We start from the raw sequence: 16,186 nt of genomic DNA, 5'->3' as shown, positions 1-16,186 counted from the left end.
GGTTCGAGCCCCACGTTGGGCTCTATGCTGACAGCTTGGAGCCTGGAGCCTGCTTCTGATTCTGTGTCTCCCTCTCTCTCTGCTCCTCCCCTGCTCATGCTCTCTCTCTCTCAAAAAGAAATAAATGCAAAAAAAAAAATTTTTTTTAAAGAACACATACTCGAATTTTTTTTAATGTTTATTTTTGAGACAGAGAGAGACAGAATGAACAGGGGAGGGTCAGAGAGAGGGGGAGACACAGAATCTGAAAGCTCAAATTCACAGACCGTGAGATCATGACCTGAGGTGAAGTCGGACACTTAACCGAGCCACCCAGGCGCCCCTAGAACAGAGACTCTAAAGAAAGACTGTCTCACTTCAAATTCTCTTTCCCCCAGATAGTCTGTGGACTTGGACAAGTTGCTTAACTTTTCTGGGCATCAGATATAAAACAGGGACCCCACAGATAAGAAAAAGGGATAACAGGAACATCTAGTTGTGAAGATTACAGGAGTTCAAAGTGCTTAGAGCACATGGCTGATAGGAAGAACCATAGAATAATGCAGGGGGGTTAAGGGCACTGAACCCCATGCAGCTGAAAATCCATGTAGAACTTTTGACTTCCCAAAATCCTACTACTAATAGCCTACTGTTGATCAGAAGACTTGCCAATAACCAACAGCTAATTTTTGTATACTGTATTATATACAAATTCTTAAAAGCTAAAAAAAAAATGTTATGCAAATCATAAGAGAAGACACACGGACAATACTGTACTTATTGAAAAAAAAAATCTAGGGGCGCCTGGGTGGCGCAGTCGGTTGGGCGTCCGACTTCAGCCAGGTCACGATCTCGCGGTCCGGGAGTTCGAGCCCCGCGTCGGGCTCTGGGCTGATGGCTCAGAGCCTGGAGCCTGTTTCCGATTCTGTGTCTCCCTCTCTCTCTGCCCCTCCCCCGTTCATGCTCTGTCTCTCTCTGTCCCAAAAATAAATAAACGTTGAAAAAAAAAAAAATTTAAAAAAAAAAAAAGAAAAAAAAAATCTACATATAAGGTGGACCCGTGCAGTTTAATTCCATGTTGACCAAGGATCAATGGTACGTAAGCTTTTATTATTGATATGATCACTTTTGTTTTGTTGTCAGAGGTCTCTGATACACTTCCCCTAAAACAGAGCGATCTCTAAGAAAAAAAAAAAACACTTTTATTCTCCTATGCCTAAAAGCTTACCTCTATACCTCAAAGCCTATTTGCCACATATGCAGAAACATGTACATTAAAGGAAACCGTAGGGGGATGTTATGACACACTGTCATGATGATGGCTTCAATGACATTCTTTGAAACCATCAGCTCAGCATACTGAGAAGGGACAAGAAGGTTCCAAGTGAATGTCCCCTAAGGACTTAGTTTAGAAAGGCTGATCACCAATCTCATTGGTGCTCTTCTCGTTTCTATCTTCCAAGCCTGTCTCCAGGTGTCCCTCTCCCATCATGACTGGCAGGACTACTCACATTTCCTGCCTCCTCCTCTCAATGCACCCTAAAGGGTGCATGCATCTTTTCCCAGACAACCTGGAGTCCACTTAGCCCTTTTCTCAAAGACAAGCTAGGCATTGATGCCCACTAAATTCTCCAGGCCATTCCCACTGCCACCCACTTACCCCCCCGTGCTGCCTTCTCCCCTGATTTGCATTACCGTAGTAGCCAGCTCTGTACCTGATTGAACAAGTACCCAGGCAAGGCAGTTGTGCTGATCTGCTATCAAGTCAGAGCTCTGATTTGTGAAACAAAGACTGGGGACATGGATGACCCCACTCTTCCTGGAAGACAGGGATGGAGAGCCTACTCATTAAGCCTGCTATTCATCCCTAAAATGAACAGGTTTTCCTGTAGTGAGTTATAGATGTAAAAGTTTCCTCCTCCCACGGGCTCTGCAGACAGGAAGGCAAATATATAGAGCATGGCCCACTCTGGCCTGCTCCCCTCCTGATGTGTGCCTACAAACGCAAGCAAATGAAATCTGTCTGAACCCTATGAGTAATCTTGAGTGAGTCCTGTCTCTCTACCCTCAACCCAGTCTCATTCAAATTAAAAAGCCTCAGAAAACAAGAAGCAGTCCACCACAGAAAACACCAGAGCTACCAAGCAGCAGCCAGAAGGTATTTACGTCCTCCATATCCAGAGTGTCTAGGCAGGGTACAGGTGTAGTAACAGCTCTAATCCAGCTCACAGATTGGCTTGCAAATGTACTTTGTCACAGCTCTGCACATTTCCCCTGGAATTCAGAGCTATTTCTTTGTGCTCTTGCTGAGTGTTCACGCAGATATTGGCTCTATTACCTGGATTCCCAGTCAGACCCAGGCAGCCATGGCTGCAGTGTTTCTGCCTCAACAGGGAGGCACAGCAGGTTGATGGCCACTTGCATTAATCATACCTATAACCTGATAGCCAGTTATAATCCTTCATATAATCCTTCATTGGAGATGCCCCCAATCCAGCCTGATGTTCTACCTCTGGTTCCCTCTGCCAGAGCCTGCATGGCTGGGGTGGGATGGAAGTGATTTTCTCCCACTCATCAGCTTGACAGAAGTCAATCAGCTTCTCAGGGGAGGTCTAAGTATAGTAGTTTAAGCAAATTGTAGGACAACCTCCAGTGTCTTTTCCAACCCCAAATCCAAGAGAATTACTCTGCCAGGAGTCCCCCTCCACTCTTTAATATTTCCAGATAGGGGCGCCTGGGTGGCGCAGTCGGTTAAGCGTCCGACTTCAGCCAGGTCACGATCTCGCGGTCTGTGAGTTCGAGCCCCGCGTCAGGCTCTGGGCTGATGGCTCAGAGCCTGGAGCCTGTTTCCGATTCTGTGTCTCCTTCTCTCTCTGCCCCTCCCCCGTTCATGCTCTGTCTCTCTCTGTCCCAAAAATAAATAAACGTTGAAAAAAAAAAAAATTTAAAAAAAAAAAAATATTTCCAGATAGTAGGAATTATATCAAACTTGGGAAGCCCACTCTGACCATAGATAAGAGACAATGCACTTATTCCAATGTCCCATCACTTCTACTCTGATCATGTGCAAAATAATGAGGAAATATGAGTAAACAGAAATGAAAACACTGACCACAAAGTTTTATTTAGGAATAACGATGATCAAAAAAGGAAGGGAAAGTGAAGAAGCCCAACACCTGAAATGGATCTATCAAAAATAACTTTAGAGGGGCGCCTGGGTGGCGCAGTCGGTTAAGCGTCCGACTTCAGCCAGGTCACTATCTCGCGGTCCGTGAGTTCGAGCCCCGCGTCGGGCTCTGGGCTGATGGCTCAGAGCCTGGAGCCTGTTTCTGATTCTGTGTCTCCCTCTCTCTCTGCCCCTCCCCCGTTCATGCTCTGTTTCTCTCTGTCCCAAAAATAAATAAATGTTGAAAAAAAATTAAAAAAAAAATAACTTTAGAAAGTTATATACAATTGCATTATCAGGTAACTAAGAACTAAGAACAGTATCATAAACCATAAAACTCAAAGAATTAGAAGCAATAAATAGCATTAGAGCTAAAGAAAAACAGACTGAACTAGACTATCCACTCAAATTGTGAGAGAAGAAAATATTAATAGGAATATTTGATTTCTTGAATAACTATCACATAGGTCAGCTGGAATAGAATACTGAAAGATAGAATTGAAGAAAATGGCTATTGAATAAACATTGAAAATTAAAGTGATTTACTGGTTCTGGGTAAATTATGATACAGAAGTCAGCAGCAAAATATAGAATAATTAGGTCCTTCTCTTAAATGAATGAGCCAATATTATAATATCGAGCCAAATTTTCATTTATGTGCAACAGCAATGAAAGTATTCTTGACGTGAAAAGCTGCATAACAATGAAGAGGTTATCCTCAGTAAAAGCCATAGTAACTAATACTCACTGAGCACAGCCCTATTGGCCCCAATCTGTGCCAGTCATTTCTCTATGACCCATCATGTACTAACCCGTTCTATCCTCACAATCTAGCAGGTAGGTACTATATTATTTGGGGCACACAGGTTAAATAATCTCCCCAGTGGGATACAGCAAGTTACTGGTAGAGCCAGGATTTGAACCCAGTCATCAGATTCAAATCCCAAGGTCTGAACCACTGTCTGATGCTGAATCTGAAGGTGGACAGCATGACATCCAGCACAGTGGTTGTTATGGGTTCGGGTTGACCATCAGACCCGGGAGACACGATGGGCTTTCACCAAACACTAAACTGGAAAGTTTATCGAAGGACGCAGGACAAGAAATTCAGCAGATACTCATCTTCAACTCACTGGAAGAAGGCCCAGCAGGCTGCCCAGACTAGCAAACAATACAGTCAGGATGGCTAAAGGTGATCCCAAGAAACCAAAGGGCAAGATGTCTGCTTATGCCTTCTTTGTGCAGACATGCAGAGAAGAACATAAGAAAAACCCAGAGGTCCCTGTCAATTTTGCAGAATTTTCCAAGAAGTGCTCTGAGAGGTTGAAGACAATGTCTGGGAAAAAGAAGTCTAAATTTGATGAAATGGCAAAGGCAGACAAAGTGTGCTATGATCGGGAAATGAAGGATTATGGACCAGCTATGGAAGGCAAGAAGAAGGACCCTAATGCCCCCAAAAGGCCACCATCTGGATTCTTCCTGTTCTGTTCAGAATTCCGCCCCAAGATCAAATCTACAAACCCTGGTATCTCCATTGGAGATGTGGCAAAGAAGCTGGCGAGATGTGGAATAATTTAAGTGACAGTGAAAAGCAGCCTTACAACAACAAGGCAGCGAAGCTGAAGGATAAGTATGAGAAGGATGTCGCTGACTAGAAGTCTAAAGGAAAGTTTGATGGCGCAAAGGGTCCTGCCAAAGTTGCCCGGAAAAAGGTGGAAGAGGAAGATGGAGATGAGGAGGAAGAGAAGGAGGAGGAGGAATAAAAAAAACTGTTTATCTGTCTCCTTGTGTTGCCCTCGTTAGGTTTAATTACACAATTGGGTCATGGTCATATTGTAGTCTCTTCAAAGTGCTCTAGAAATTGTCAGTGGTTTACATGAAGCAGCCATGGGGGTCTGGAGCACCCTGAAACTGTATCAAAGTTGTACATATTTCCAAACATTTTTAAAATGAAAAGGCTCTCGTGTTCTCCTCACTCTGTGCACTTTGCTGTTGGCTTGACAAGGCATTTAAAGATGTTTCTGGCATTTTTTTTGAATTTATAAGGCAGTGTTAACTCTATAGTTATTGGCTAGAAATCCTGAGTTCTCAACTGTACATATCTATAGTTTGTTTTAAAAAAAAAAAAAAAGGACAGAACCACCAAGACAAGATCTTGATTGATGCTCCTTGCGTGGCTTCAGGCCGTGGGGAAGATGCCTTTTGGAGGGGCTGTAGCTCAGGGCGTGCACTGTGAGGCTGGGACTGTGGACACTGCAGTGAGCATCTGTTTAGCTTCAGGTTGTCTTGTTTCTGTATATAGTGACCTAGCATTCTGCTGGCATTCTTAGCTGTGGAAAAGGGGGGGGGGGGTCAGCTGGCACGAGAAGTGTTTGGATCTTTTTTTAGTTAAGTGGGGTAGTTTTAAACTGTTTTGAAACAAACTGTAGAACCCTTCATTATCAGCAAAGCGAAGAGCCACTGCATCAATGAGAGTTCACGAACCTTCTGTACTAAACACAATTTGCAACGTTCTGTTATTTTTTTTTGTATGTTTAGAATGCTGAAACGTTTTTGAAGTTAAATAAAGAGTATTACATTAAAAAAAAAAAAAAGGCCCAGCAGCTATCTTCACGTCTTATTTACATGACACAAGTACCATTGCCCCAGACAATGGCTAAAAGCTGTGTAGAAGTTACCTTGACACAGAGCCGCAGCCTCAGTTTCTCACCCATCTTTCTACTCACCTAGGCTGAGGCCTGCATGCCAACTCACAGGCACAGTCCCCCACAGCAGCAAAGGCAGCTACAACATTCCACATTTATCCTGTTTGGTTTTTAAGAGAATCATGCTCGGAGAAGACAAGCTCCGAGGTCATTCTCACAGGCAGGCATAGACCCACCCAGGCCAGAGATGATCTCTCTGTTACAGCTAAGTACTTTGTATAAGGGAAATTGGAGTTTTTAGGGGTTTTTTTTTACGTTTATTTGAGACAAAGATAGCATGAAGGGGGGAGGGGCAGAGAGACGTGGAAAAAGAATCCCAAGCAGACTCCACACTTTCAGTGTAGAGCCCAATACAGAGCTTGAACTCAACGAAACCGCAAGATCGTGACCTGAGCCGAAAACCAAGAGTCGACACTTAACTGACTAAGCCACCTAGGGGTCACGGGAATTTGGAGCTTCTTGTAGAATGCATAATTGCTCAGTTCATTGTTCTCACATCATATGAATCCATTTTCGGCTTCAAATGTAAAAACAAATCCCAAAGAGAAGGAACAGGAAGAGTCAGGTGTCTTTTCCAGTTATACAGACCAAATCCTTTCTCTAGGTAGCACTCCTTCTAATGGTACCATGGAGTTTTTTTGTTTTAATTCTGTAACTACCTGGAAAAGCATCAGTACCCAAAAAGGCTGAGGCTCCCTAGTCATTAGGCCAGTGAGAGAGACCAAAGCAGGCTGTGATGGAAACCAGCAGGCCAAGTCCAGGAACTCACCAGGAGACTAGTTCTGATTTGGGGAAGCAAAGCACATACAAAAATTATATATATATATTTTCCACATACTACAAAGGCCTCCCTGAAAACTCAAGAGAAGTGATAAGACATGTTCTTAGAAAGTCAACAAGAGCTAATCAAAGGCTGACAGGCTTCTGAAAGGATCCCTGTGTTTATTTCCAAGGTGGTCTTTGAAGGTGTTTCAGAAGTCAAGGACACTAACAGGAAGAGTCAACACAAAGTTAACTGGAGTTAAAAAGGAACAAACAAAAAGGCCTGTTTTGTCTTCCCAGAGGTAAATGGGAAGGAACAGCATGAGAAGTGCTTAGGTCAGAACCCATTGCTACTGACCTGTTAGCTTCTGGGGCCAGGGCCACCCCTCTCCAAGGGACAATCCAAGATCAAGTATCAGTATATGGACTTTCAGCCTAGATATGGAGAAGTTCAAGGATGGCTGAATAGGTAAATCCATAGCATGCACCCACTCACAACCCTCTTGGGTCAAGCAAAGATACATGTTACTATATCATTCTTTATAGCTGACATCAGCAAACTGGCCCATGGGCCAGACCCAGCCATTACCTGTTTTAGTAAAGTTTTACTGGAAATACAGCCAAGGCTGACCTCATGAGCATGCAACCTGCAGTCACTGAGGAACCACACTTAGGGCCCCATATTTAGTTTAATGGGCCACTATAGACTTTTTTAAATTCTTCAACACAGAGCCACAAGTCTTGATAGTGTACCGGGCCCTACATACAATGTAGTGGGTCCTGAACATGGCTATGTTTATGAATAGTCTATAGCTGCTTTTGTACCAAAAAGGCAGAGTTGAATAGTTCCAACAACCAAAGACATTATCTGGCCCTTGGCAGACAAAGTTTGCTGCTATTGCTTTATAGGATACTACATTGTGCACACCCTATATAGAATAGAAAGGAGCACTGTTGTGCTGTAACAGTAACTGCAGGCTTGGATTAACACGACCTAGAGATAAGCCGGGCTCTGCCTTTGGTAGGCTCATTGGCCCTACTTTACCTCATTTCTAGCCCTCAACTTCCTCACTGTTATGTAAAAGTTGTATCCTGTATTACCAACATTTTAATCGCAAATGTTCTTTGTGTAAGAGATCTTATACCTCTATATAAGGAAAAATGATGATATAATAAAAACTTAGGAACTTGTAACGAAGTGTGGAAAGTAAGAAAACCCAGCTGGTTGCTAGTCATTTGACACATCTTTGGAAAGCCTGTAGACTCACTGTGTCTTGGAACATCCTTCAGGAAGAAGGAGGATTAATTTATTGGCTGACTCCTTGCCATCTTCTGTTGAATGTTCTTACTGGTTAAAGCTACCCCCAAGGGTGATTAACTTTCTCCCAAGTTGTATCACTCCACCCTCTGAGCAGCCAGCTGTGTATCAAGTCAAGCTGAACCTGACACTGGAGCTGCCATAGCAACAATGGGAGAATGCTGAAGGTCTGCTTCTACCTCTAGGGCCTGAGCCCAGCTGGGACCTCAGGAAACAAGAAGCCAGAAGATAATTCACAATATTAATTCTTCTTATCCATGAAAACATTTTCCATTTATTTGCATCTCCTTTTATTATTTTTATTTGAATCTCCTTTAGTTTTATTATTTTTGTAGGATTTCTTTTTAATCTCTTTTTATAGTTTTCAGCATACTTTGTAGTTTTTATTCTTTTAACATTCATCTTTGAGAAACACAGAGTGTGGGTGGTAGAGGGGCAGAGAGAGATGGAGACACAGAATCTGAAGCATGCTCCAGGCTCTGAGCCATCAGCACAGAGCCCAATGTGGGGCTCAAGCTTAAAATGTGAGACCATGACCTGAGCTGAATTCAGACATTTAACTGAGCTACACAGATGCCCCCAATGTAGTTTTTGGTACAGAAGTCTTTTACCTCTTTGGTTAGGTTTATTGCTATTTTAATTTTTGATGCTATTATAAATGGAACTGTTCATTTCCTTTTGGGGTGGTTCATTATTAGTGTATAGAAACACAACTGATTTTTCAGTGTAGTGCACCACACTAACAGAATGAAGGCTAAAAAACACATGATCTCAGTACACAAAAAAACACTTGACAAAATTCAACACCCTATCACGATAAATAATGCTCAAAAAACTAGGTGTGAAAGTAATATACCACAACATATTTTTTAAAAAAGCTATGTATGACAAGCCCACAAGCTAACATCATACTCAATCATGAAAAATTCAAAGTTTTTCCCTTATGACTGGGTACAAGGCAAGAAAGCTCACTCCTGTCACTTCTATTCAAAATAGTACTGGAAATCCTAGCCAAAGCAATTAGGCAAGAAAAATGAATCCAGATCAGTAAAGAAAATGAACTATTAGCAGATGATATAATCCTATAGAGAGAAACCCTAATTGACTCTTTGTTATTTATTTTGAGAGCACATGCAAGTTGGGGAAGAACAGGGAGGGAGGGAGAGCATTCCAAGCTCTGACAACATGCAGCCACATGCAGGGCTCGACCCCACAAACCACGAGATCATGACCTGACCTAAAACCAAGAATCGGATACTTTCAACCCAGTGAGCCACCCAGGTGCTCTGCTAATTAACTTTTAATCATGAAAAGGTAACCTCTCAAATTTTGACAGCTGGAACTTCAAAGACCCACTGTATATTCTATCTTTTAAATTAAAGAAAAAGTTTTGTAGTTCCTTTTAGTGACATCTTAATACTCTTTCCTCTGCTTAAACTCTTAAATGCTTCTTACAGTCCTAGGGGAAGAACAGGGACATATGAATACAAACTGTCTGCAATTAGATCTGCTTATCAACAAGGGGTTTGAGAACCAAGTGACCAGAGTATTTCAGGAAGACACACAACATGCTTTCCCAAGATGGATGCCCCAGAGCATTCCCTCCCCACACCCTCACCACACCTGTACCCTATGTACACAATGCCTAGAAGCCAGACAAATAGAAGTTGGATTTGTGGCAAATTGAGAATAACCAAAGTATACTGGGGCTTCTGGAAGTAGAAACTGGGTGCATGTAGAAATGCTGGAGGAAAAAGTAGGCTTTTCCAAAAGTATGCTTTTGGTAACATGCTGCATTACCACCATATAACAAAGTTCTAAAATGGCTTTGGTATGTGATTCAAAAAGCTCAGTTTGTTAAAAGGGTGGATCCCTAGGTATTCCACCCAAGACAGCTGGCCCATTTCATTGGAAACTTAAGCTCAAGGAGTCTTAAATTTTGACTATTGTTCACAAACAAAATTTGTATTCTAGCAGGGTGAGGTTTCATCTGAACTGTTAATTCTACCTGAAACCCATCAACATTTCCCTCCCCCATGATATTTACATCTTGGGAATGAAACAATGTAAGGCAGGAAGTCAGCAAACTTTTTCTGTAAAGGACCAGATAGTATTATCTTAGGCTTTGTAGGCTATAAGGTGTCTGTTGGAATTACTCAATTCTGTCCGGGTAGCATGAAAACAGCTATAGCCAATATGTAGATGAATGAGGTTGGCTATAGTCCAATAAAACTAAATTTTACTTTAAAAACCAAGTAGCTACCAGGATTTGGACCATGGGGCATAGTTTGCAGACCCTCACTATAAGTAAGTGAGAAACCTCAATCTTAGCACTGCCTTCTTGGAAGGCCTAACTATCCTAGCCTTAATTGCAAATGTGGCAAAATTTCTCATCCAAAAGCTGTACTGCCCCACTTGGTCCTGAGTCCCCTCTTCTTTTCCTATATAAGTTCTTTGTGCTATCAATCTGAACTCATCAAGCAGAAGTGTGCTATCCCCAGGCTAATAGCTGCCCCATTTCTGACAGTGGGTAGTCAAGCCTGCTCTGGTCTAGCAGCCAGCTCTCCCATTTCCAGCAATGACTGATAACAGGAGGGAGCCTTTGCACAAAGAGAGCTGGCTCAGCAAGCTCGGGAGAAAATGATTTTCTCTTTCAGTAGGAAATAAAAGAAAAGGTTAAAAATGCCAATGTTGTGTTTGCACTATAATTATTCTATTAATCCTGACCTTGAAAACTGAAAATCAACTACCATATAATCATAGCATAATTGTCTGGTAATATCTGTCCTCGAAACTACAACACTGGAATCCATTCTCAGAGCTGGAATTCACACAGTAATTAATCTTAAACTCTTGGAAGAACTCAGACACAGCAAAATATACGTTCCTTAGTCAACTCTTGATGAAGATACTGTACATTAAAGTGTCTGATGTATTTGGGCCACAGAAGGTTTACAGTGAAGGAAAGTAAATATGTACTTTTAGATGTGTTTATAACGGGCAACATTTCCTGACAGCTATAAATCTGGTAAGGCAGAACTTAGATAAAAGCCCTGTTTTGTCTCTTGTGGGCACCAAATTAATCAATCTAATAAGTATAAAGGAGCCAATCAGATAATTAGTCATCTGTAACAATACTGGAAGGCTTTATGGAGACCACAAACAGTACCAGTTAACCCATGACATGACTTACATACAATTGACTTGAAGAGAAGAGCCAATGAGTGGTATGTTATTCAGGAGCTCAGTCAGTTAAAAAGACAGACTTTAAAAGGTATGAGGGGTGGGGAAGGAGGAGTAAAATGAAGGTATAGAGGAAAGAGATATGCTCAGCCAGGAAACTGGTACAGCAGTTGTAATCATGGTCTCACAGCTAGTCTAGCCAAACCTATTTCCTAGTTTCCTTCCAACTTTTATTCCAAGTCACAGATCCCTACAAACCTTTAAGTCATGAAATATTAGGACATTACCTTAAACATGGTCTCTGGGGAAGAGGAATGTTACATTTCTGAGCCTGCTTTGTTCTACTTTTCCCTGACACCCAGGAAGAGGGACAGTCTGTTCAGAGACTCCTCAGGCAACTAAAAAGCCAAGAATCCAAACTCCACTAATGCTCACGTTCTGTTTACTAAGTGCTCTGCCTCTCTGGCCAAACTGAACTCCACCTGGAGGACTGAAGAGAAATGAATGCTGCACACTGTGTCCCAGCATTCTGCCCGTCTGAGGAGAGCAGCCAGGAAGACCTTCCACCAGCCTCACAAACTCTTCATGAAGGCATTTCATTAATACTTCCTGACCTCCCCTCTGGGGTTTTACACTCAGATATCTCCCTGGCAGCCAGTTCTGGAACATCTGAGGGGGCTCTGTTGCTGGGCCCCTGTGAATGGGCAGACCAGGGGATTTGTAGCCATACATTTAAATAGCTTATTTATCTGTGCATGTTCCCCATTAATTACTCCTGCCTTCAATTGGATTTGTGCTTAATTTTCTCCTTACACAGATAATACAGATAAAAGCTGATGGGCTATACTGGCCCTGGGCTGGACAACTGCAAAGCCTTGATGCATTGATGCTGATACGTGCAGAGGAAAGGGATGTCACGGATCACAGTAGGTGGGCTTCTGTGTTCCAGAGCAGGAAGCCCGGTCTACCATTCATGCATGTTTCTTTCCACTTCTGATTTTTTCAGTGACAGCCAGTAAGACCTACTGACCGAAAGATAACCCTCCAGAATCTTGCTTAATGATTTGTCATGAGGGACACAGGGTAACTGTTTTCTGTTACTTTCTCTTTAGGTTCCCTGACCCTTAACAAATGGTTGAAGACACTATCAGAGCAGTTCACCAACCCTGGAATTTTGCTGCCTGCATGCACTGTAAGCACTTACAAGAGTTAGCAAGTATTTTCCATTGAGAGGACTTACATAAAACAGGAGTTTGTATTTAGCAGGAAACCTTTTTCTCCTTCATGTCATGTCCTGGTTCTACAAAGTTTTAGAGTTTCTATTCTAGCTGTTCAGTGTTTGGCCAGCCAGCCCATATCTGCCTGCCTTGCTCACCAAATCTATTCACCCGACAGGTGCAGACCAACTCCCCCAAGAGAACATTTTGGCTAGGACATCGTCAGTGTTCTAATCACCAGTGGCAATGCCAGGCTACCAAGGAGTGCAAACCATCATCAGGGGAGAGTCCACATAATGGCTCTGCACATTCAGCTTGGACTTACAAGCTGCTGTAGGTAGCTTTTATGAATACTGAGGGACAATGCTGAAATTAACAGTAAGCTTTGGCCTGATATCATGGTCACATTGCATTAAAGACAGCTCTGGCTTGCCATTCAGCCTGAGCTGCAAACACCTCCTTTTTGCCACTCACAGATCTGATGCTGTTGACTGATTTTGCTTGCACAGAGAATTCAAGGATGACACAGCTGTCTACATAGCAGTGTCCTAGTGAACTTTGAAGTTCAGTGTGAAAGAAGGGAGATCTCTCCCACTGGCATCACCTTGGAATAAACTGGTTCTTCATTCAATGTTATCAGTGCTAAAGAAGGCAGTGCCTCCAACAGATCATGTTCCTATCCTCCCCTCATCCTTTTGACAAACTTACCCCTTTTCCTGTGTTCTTTGCCTTAGTAAAGGGTACCACTATCCCCTCAGTTGTCCAAACTAGAAACCGGGGGGCTGTTGCTAGCACTTTTCTCTTTTCCTAATCCCACCACCTATACAGTAACCAAGTTCCACCGATTCAATCTCCACAATGTCACTGAACAGATTACTCCTTATTCTAATCACAGACACCTAAGATATTTGGGCTAGACTACTAACATATCCTCAGCTAGGGGCTCCTGCTCCCTAGTCCCTCCCCATTCCCATTCAGCTCAGTCCACCCTCTATACATCATTAATTTTTATCCTAAAACAAAAACCTGCCCATAGCACTCCTATTTAAAACTTCTGATGCCTCCCATAAACTAATAGGATAAAATTCAGACTCTCTACACCGTTTTTGCTTTTAAGGTTTACGGCCTTCAAACCGGCCACACATTTTTTCAACTTCACTTCCTCCTGTTACCTCCACACCCTCGTGCTATGTGAGCCCAACCACACCTTCCCAACCAAGCCAAACCCTTTCACATAACCCTCTTCCTTCCTCAAGACCCATTTCTCCTGCCTTCTCAGTGGGGAAAATTCATACCCACTCTCCAAATTTTCTCAAAGATGTTATTGTCTTCTGGAAGACGTTCTCAGATACCCTTTACCTATCATGATATAATGACTTTTACTGTGTTGGTAATCAGTATTTCACATGCCTATTATCTAAGGTCACAGTGGGTTTCTTAGTCTCTGAACTTCTAGCCCTCAAAGTATATTCTGTACACACGGATAGTTAAGGAAAGAAGAACAAGAGACCATTAGTGTGTTGCTTAGAAAAAACATACAGAAAGCACAAGTTCTATCTTTTATATGGGTAGACATCCCGTAATACTAAAGAGTCCAAGCTTTAGGGGGAAATGGATGTTGTGGAGATATAACCTCTCTTTGGAAAGCAAGTGGAATCTCCACCAATTTGGCCAACTTCCCTGTATGTATTCAAGCCAGGTATTTTACTAGAAAATCACACTTGCAGGGGCCCCTGGGTGGCTCCGATGGTTAAGGGTCTGACCTCAGCTAAGGTCGTGATCTTGAGTTTGAGCCCTGCATTGGGCTCTGTGCTGACTGTTCAGAGCCCGGAGCCTGCTTTGGATTCTGTGTCTCCCTCTCTCTCTGTTCCTCTCCTGCTCATGCTCTGTGTCTCTCTCTCAAAAATAAATGTTAAGTTAAAAAAAAAAAAAAGAAAAAAAAAAATCACACTTGCCCCTCAAATCCAAGGCTCTCAGCCAACTCCAAGCCCAGATGGATCAAAGGTCACTGGCATGATACTACCATCCCTGACATGCCCAGATGCACTCCTGTTGTGCATCTGAGTCAAAGACAGGCTGCTGGAAGATCATCACAGCAATATAAATATGGTTCCAAAACTTCAGATCAGGCAGAGCTGGACAGAAGAGGTAAGGGAGTACACATAATCTGTGGGAGACAGGAAACAAGATTTTAAGAAAGTCAAAACACATTGTTTTTCCTTTCAGTATTTATCCACAAAGGAAAAACTAAAAGGTTAATATACAGGTTGGGATTCACCCTTTTGCTGAAGAATGACAATTTTAACACCTGTAGTTGAAGTGCTAATCTGCCAAATGCTAAGTATCTTAACTCTTATTTTCAGGCTTCATGCGCGCACATGTGCTCACACAGGTTACTTCCCACCAGCAGGCTAAAAGCATCAGAACATACCTAGGAATTGGACTAAAGACAAACAGGGAATCCAGTAGGGCAGAATGCATCAAACATGAGTCCTTTAAAAGGCCAAGTCTTCTCCCCACTGGTGTCCAAATGGACACCAGCCCAAGCATGCACCTTGCCCCAAATGACCAGAGGACCTCCAGTTAGACCTTATTTCAACATCCATTTTCATTGTAGAACTAGATCTTTACGGTTCCACACAGCATGGTCCAGAGTATGAAACTAGAGGATTGGAAAAACACATGCTTTTTATTTCTAGGCATGCTTGGTTCTGTCAACGACTTCAATGCAACAGCCCAAGGTGTGGTTGCGCTCACAACATCCTTAATGTGTGTCAGCTTCTGCATATGAGAAATAGAAAATAAGCCCCACAGCATTGTCATTTCATCTCAAGTGGCAAAAGTAGGGAGCTAACAAGTAACAGTAAGTGTGTAATAAATTCCAGTGATAGGCTAATTCTGTAACCATCTTCATTAGAAATCTGTACTCTTCTGAAGTGAAGAGAAAGCCCTGGTATTTGGCTGAGCCAATGACATTTAAAAGCTCCCATGAATCCTCCTCCTCCTCCTCCCATATGTAACTGTCACAGGCTACACAGGCCACACGGCAGGTTAGAAGGCAAAAAGTATTTGATTTTCATCCCTCCTTAGGTTGAGATAAAAGGTGAAGAATGACCAGGATAAATAAGGTCATTCCCCTTGTAGGTCTTGCTTATTTAGATCTCATTTTGAATGCACAGAAACTAATCTCTGCTAGTTGAGATTTTTCCCCCCTCACACAACGTGAAATACAGCAGTAAATTGATGATGTTGGTATTTGTAAGTACCTGTAGTCAACAGAGGCAACAGGTTACATAGAGGGAAGAGAATAAATAAAAAGTTTCTTTCCAGAAGGAAGTAACCCATTGATACTACATCAGTTGCTGCTAGGCCAACCCTAAATTCATTTTTGTATAGTGAATAGTTCTCTTTTATTGCATTAATAGTTGAGCAACAACGAGTACTGGCAACTTCCCAAAATTAAATTCTAGAGTCATCAGCTACGTCTAATGATACAAGCATCTCTTGGAGCAAAGAGGACTTGGCAGATAAGGATATATGCCCAGATACTTTAAAAAGAGTTAAGAAATAACTTATCAAGAAAGAGAAAGTAAAGCCTTCTCTTATAATGACAATTTGGACACATAGAACTTTTTCTTCCTCATTGCACCTCCTGCCCCATTCTCATTGAAAGACCAAAGTTCATAAAATTAGAGGAAAATTTGTAATCAGTAGTGGAAACAGAGGAAGTAAGGATACTCTCAAGTTAGGAACTTCTATAATGCCTCCTATAGAACTGTCTGGGTTGAAGAAAAGTTGATGGCTCATTCCTTTTCTCACCAACTACTCACAAAGTTACCATAAGAGACATAAGCAG

At 42.3% G+C, this 16,186-nt stretch overlaps 1 protein-coding gene across 1 annotated transcript; it reads left to right on the top strand.

Annotated features, from left to right (window-relative positions):
* The first annotated feature begins 4,302 nt into the window (after positions 1–4,302).
* On the top strand, positions 4,303–4,908 carry LOC115527622 (high mobility group protein B3-like). The gene is given in 2 exon segments (XM_030335376.1): positions 4,303–4,697; positions 4,700–4,908. Coding segments are annotated over 2 exon segments (579 nt in total). The 5' UTR covers positions 4,303–4,327.
* Positions 4,909–16,186: the final 11,278 nt, after the last annotated feature.

The sequence above is a fragment of the Lynx canadensis genome, chromosome D2, assembly GCF_007474595.2.
Source record: "Lynx canadensis isolate LIC74 chromosome D2, mLynCan4.pri.v2, whole genome shotgun sequence".
NCBI classification, from domain to species: domain Eukaryota; kingdom Metazoa; phylum Chordata; class Mammalia; order Carnivora; family Felidae; genus Lynx; species Lynx canadensis.
Note: the sequence above shows the minus strand (reverse complement) of the source record. Positions and strands in the feature narration are given on the sequence as shown.